General features: G+C 33.1%; 1 protein-coding gene across 1 annotated transcript; it reads left to right on the top strand.

Moving 5' to 3' along the window:
- Window positions 1-358: 358 nt before the first annotated feature.
- LOC105662476 (uncharacterized) lies at window positions 359-4,336 on the top strand. Its single transcript, XM_012285088.2, has 4 exons — window positions 359-717; window positions 1,384-1,541; window positions 2,905-3,739; window positions 4,063-4,336. Exons 1-3 carry the CDS (start codon window positions 692-694, stop codon window positions 3,702-3,704), a joined length of 984 nt encoding a protein of 327 aa, XP_012140478.2. The 5' UTR covers window positions 359-691; the 3' UTR covers window positions 3,705-3,739; window positions 4,063-4,336.
- The last annotated feature ends 1,541 nt before the right edge of the window (window positions 4,337-5,877 follow it).

Raw genomic sequence — 5,877 nt, 5'->3', positions numbered from 1 at the left:
ATTTATGTTTCGTCGTTTATTTAATTATTTTGTGACTTCATTTTTAATTTCAAGTTATGTATACATTATATGCCGGTAATTTTAGTGTCAAACCCAAGTCCACAATTTTCTATTGCACTACAATTATTGCTACAGGGCACCTACTATGTTTAAATACATTTTGTCTTCAGCGACCAGCATATAGATTATAATCAGAATTAAATATTCAATTTGCAGTGAAAATATGAATCTGGTTTGTCACATATCAACAGCAGTGTGCGTCACAAGCAAGGTTAATACAGTTTGACAAATTATAATTTATAATGTCAATTAAATTTACAACGCACTAAAACAAGACAGTCAAAAAGTACCAAGGACAGAATGTAAAAATAAAAGGCGGTGAGACAGACTCATTAAAAAGTCTGTTTATTATGCCTTTGCCGGTGATACAAAACAAAGGAGTATCGATACAACTTTATTTCACGCAAGTAGAACAAAGCTTGCCGACCATGGAAAGAAATAGTAGATCTCATCTTTTTGACCGCACGTGCGTTCGGCTTCGATAGTGTCAAACGTGATCCTTCCCTTTGAACTTTCTTACCACCGCCTCAGTTAGTCATCGCTACGCGTGCGGAGAACATCGTCAAGATTTCGACTGACAATATAACCTACAGATCTTCATAAATTTGCGTACTTTGAGCTGCTTTGAACAATGAGAGTTTACAAAGGGAGGAACATGTAAGGACCGTCATACTTCTACCTTCGAACAATAGCGAACTGCTATCTTTGGAAATTGCTACTTTAATCGCGTTTCGTAGTCAATTTCGCGTTCAAGAATTGTTCGTGAGTTATTTTGTTTCATATTTGAAAAATTGGGCGTTAGAAATTTTATTTGAAAGTGTGTTTAAAAAATTGTACGCGAAAAATTTCATTTGATGTCGTATTTGAAAAATTAATTTATTATATTGTTAATTGTAGTTGAATTTGGGAGATCGTTCTTGTGACTGTATTTGAAAAATTATATTTGAGATTGTTTCAGGAAAATCATATTTCAAATTGTTTTAAGAGAGTCATTTTTATATTACATTAAATTTATATTTATTAAGAGGTTCATTTTATAAAACCTTCATATAATTAAAAAGTTTGAAAATTGTTAAAATAATTGTACTGTAGGAATTGGTGAATTGTGTACTGTCATAAAAAATAATTTCATTGCAAATGTTTGTATAAAATAATGGAGTTGGAATATTTCCATAAACGAAGAATCTTTGTCAGTGAAGTTACGTCAAATGTTTCTGTGAATTCTTGTGATATGTGATTTTTGTGTATTTGTTCAGTTATGCGTTGTAGAGATCCTTCTTCTGCGGAAGTGTAGCGCATAAAATAATTGATACGCAATTTCAGCGTCCCGTATAAAAATGACAACGTACCAAAAGAATGGGTCCCAAAAGAGGAAAAGATTTACACCTGCTCCGATTGCAAATACGAAAGCAATCGACGATTTAATGTGGAACGTCATCAACAAAGGATACATTGGAACAAGAAGCTATACGTTTGCTGCGGTAATTATTCATTATTCATATTAATTATTATAAACGTAACTTTTCTTATTATCATACCCTTGATAATAGGGTTATTTTTATTCTTTTTTTATTATGACACAAGTTCATTATTATTGACACAGTTATTATTGCCACAAGTAATAAATTAAAGATAAAAAATGCAAGTACATGACGCTGAAAATGTGGTCAAAATAATTTTGAATAATAAAGACATTTTATATAATAAATTCATAGATTGTATGTGCAAAAATATATATGGAAATTCATAGATTAAAATTGTTTAATAATTTAACATACTTATATAAATTTAATAATTTAATAATACTAAACTTCATATACATGGAACAATTATTTCTTCAACAATTTTATCTGTGTTATATAAATGCATTACGATCAATAAAAAATAATAAATAAAATCATTCAAATTTCCTATTAACATAAACCATATTTTGCATAATCCCATATCACATTTGAATAAATTTTCCCAGTCTAATAACAATATTCCAGTTTCCCGCAATTCTTGCCACGATTTTGTATTTCTAAAGCGAGAAGAACGTCTTTTATTTTCGGAGAGTGTTCAATAGTCTCCACTATACCCAAACAAACCGAGCCATCGAGATCCAAAGGTTCTGGAATCATTGTTTGTCTGTTTCGTAAGATAAAAGGCTCGACTCTTTCTTTTTGGAGCATTGTGCAATAATAGCCCTGGTGTTCTTCTGTCAATATCCTCGCGCCATTTCTTTTCATCTGATGGATTGATTACCTTCGACCCCACACGCGACAATGAGTCAAGTCTTTTGCGACTCGGAGGGTGTACAATGTATCGCGCCATTTTACACGTGGTCTTTCGTTTAGATATACATTGACATTTGTAGTCATATTGCTATTTTATTTAATTGTGGATGTACACGTGATATTTGTATCTAACTTGTGATTTTATTTAATGTAGATGTACACGTGACATTTTTATCTAACTTGTGATTTTATTTTACATTATTTAACATTAGATATGTACATGACATTTGTATCTAACTTGCAATTTTATTTAATGTAGATATACACGTGACATTTTTATCTAACTTGTGATTTTATTTAACATTATTTAACATTAGGTATACACATGACATTTGTATCTAACTTGCAATTTTATTTAATGTAGATATACACGTGAGATTTATATTTAACTTGCAATTTTATTTAATGTAGACATGCATTAAAGTATAGTTATCTTATATCAGATGATTCCTCTATCTCAAAGTGTTCTGACAACTCAAATATTAAATTCAAAGCAAAATATTCTACATAACTTAATTCTGTAACGCCCCATAGCAAATAAAAATGAAGTCGTCAAATATTATTTCAGGGACGCAATTTTACAACAAAGGTGATTACTACGTGCACTGCGAGTTAACGCATCCCGAAACGAGGTTACACACAATCACATCGAGATCCAAATACAAAATTATCAACCAATCGATCGATCACACTCCTTCCACACAAATAACCAACGCGTGCGAATTGCATTTTAAGCAGAAATTTTTAGAGAAGACTCTCATCAAGGACCAAATATTAAAGAGACAATTAAAAACGACAATGTGTGTGGAGTATCTGTTCTCCTACAGCGACCTCGACATTGAAAATGTACCTCTAATAAAATTCTTCACGGATCGAAAACTGAAATCTTTCATGAATACTTGTTCAAAATTACCTGTGTTGTCAAACGAATCAAAATTGAGGAAACAAGAGGTCAACATTGAAGTTTTGTCTGAGGAAAGGGTTGAAAAAAGCTTGAAAGATACGAATAATCGAACAGAAATTTCGAAATTTGCAGCATTGCCGACGAAGAAACTTATTTTGCATCGATTTAGGAGTAATGTGGTGGAGAAGTACGAAGTTCCTTTGCGAGAACGGAATAATAATTGTAGTAGACAGGTGAATTTTGCGGAGAAACAAACGGAGGAGAATACAGCCTTGGTGCTGCAAACTCGAGCGAAAAAGTATAAGAGATGTAACAGGGTGAACAAAGAGAATATTCCAAAATTTTCGCTCAATTTGGAAGAGTTGAATATCAAGTTGGATAAGGACATTAGGGTGCCTGTTGTCACTCAATTGCATCGGGATTTTTTGGGTGCTATTGATTTTGATATGTATAGAATTTTTTGAAAGTGGAGGAATTCCAAAGGAAGGAATATTTGGAGGTAAGTTTTTATATCATTTAGGGTCGATGATTGAGGTTCAAATTTATGGAGTACTTCAAAAATTACAAGTTTGGAAATTTAGAAATTTAGAAACTTAGAAATTTCAAATTGGAAAATTTACAAATTTACAAGTTGAAACTTTCAAGGTTGTCAATTCTCAAATTTGCAAATTTAGACAATTTACAAATGACCAAATTTAAACATTTCTGTACCTTCACATTATTAAATTCTAAAACTGAGAAATGTACTCCTCATAAATTACAAAATATTAAATACAACATTCGACAAGAATTAACTCACTTTTCTCTATTTTCATGTTTCAGGAGATAATCAGTATTTACTCACGCCAAAGATAACTGTCAAACAGTAACTAAATGTGATATAATTTATATCAAAATAAACGTCAAGACACACGTTATAAAATAAGTAACAATGTTAAACTATCAGGGGTTAAAAAGTTCCTACATATAAATATTTATATTTTATGAAAGAAACGAGAGAACATTATGTATCTTTGTAATAAAAGAGCTTTCGGATCAACCAGTTCCGGTTGACTTAACTTTGTTTTCCGTGGTTGTTATTTTAATAAAGTGCACTTTAAGACTGAAATTATGCAGCGAAATGCTTGTCTTGCATAAACCCACACCTGCTTCTCCTTCATCCTCGAATCTTCTGCCTGCGAGGGTACGTCACTTTCTCGACACGTCAGCATTTTGTTTAATACCTCTATTTTAAACACTTTATAACTCGCGGGCAAACGATGTTCCAAACTTCTGTTAACTACGTTCTTCAACAAATTTTCCATTATCAAGATTGTACAGATTTATTCTTGTTTTATATTCAATTCTTCAAACTTTCAGATTTTTGAAATTTGGGAATTTGGAATTTTTAATTTGGAGATTTGGAAATTTAGGGGTTTAGAAATTTGGATGTGGGGACTTAGGGATTTGGGGAATTTGGGAAATTTAGGGACTTAGGGATTTGGGGAATTCGGGGAGTTTGCGGACTCAAGAATTTGGGGAGTTTGGGGACTTAGGGATTTGGGGAATTTGGGGAGTTTGGAGACTAAAAAATTTTGGGAATTTGGGGAGTTTGGGGACTTAGGGATTTGGGGACTTTGAAGAGCATGGAGACTTAGGGATTTGGGGAATTTGAAGAATTTGGAGACTTAGGGATTTGGGGAATTTGAAGAGTTTGGAGACTTAGGGATTTGAGGAATTTAGAGAGTTTGAAGACTTAGGAATCTGAGGATTTAGGGATATAGGTATTTAGAGACATAGGGATTTGGATATTGAGGGACTTGAAAATTTGGAAATTTGGGAATTTGAAGACTCAGGGATTTGAGGATTTAGAGATGTAGATATTTGGGGACATAGGGATTTGGAGATTGAGGGACTTGGAAATTTGAGAATTTAAGAATTTGAAGACTTATGGGTTTGATGATTTAGGATATAGATATTTGGGGACGTAAGTACTTGGGAACATGGGGTATGGATATAAGGATTTGGAGAAGTAAGTACTTGGAGATTTGACGATTTATAAAATTTGAAATTTAGAAATTAGAAACTTGGTAATGTAAAACAAACCCATCCTATTTCTCACCATCCCACATCCTACAAAATTTGCAAAAAATGCAGCATAATCATCACACCAGAGAGTTAGATCAATTTTATTGTATACGTTGCACCATTGTACTCCAGCAAACTATTATCATTCTTCTCGTGTGCCTATTGTCGCGTGAATGTTACACAGTTGTCAATACACCTATTCTAGAACACAATACCAGTCGTATCTCTTGACCAATATACACGAAGGACAGATACAAACATTTTCTTTGCTATATAAAATGGTCACGTAAAAGGACAACGCGAAAGCTCGATAAGACAAGGAATAACCAAAGGTTGATTACGTAAAATGACGCCTGGCAAAGGTGCTATGTGATGTCCAAAATCCAGACACATGGGACTCCAAATAGACTTGCTAATTATTTGGTTGTTGAGTATCTAACGAACCGTGACTACTCATTGTCCGGTTCGTTAACACCCCGACCCCGTGTACACCCTCGCTCGTTGGCACACGAATGGAACGAGATAATTACTTGGGACAATTGTAACGTGTATGATGTTCTGTGTACTTCG

The sequence above is a fragment of the Megachile rotundata genome, chromosome 6 (genome assembly GCF_050947335.1).
Source record: "Megachile rotundata isolate GNS110a chromosome 6, iyMegRotu1, whole genome shotgun sequence".
NCBI lineage: Eukaryota > Metazoa > Arthropoda > Insecta > Hymenoptera > Megachilidae > Megachile > Megachile rotundata.
The sequence above is the reverse complement of the archived record's forward strand: the minus strand, read 5'-3'. Positions and strand labels throughout refer to the sequence as shown.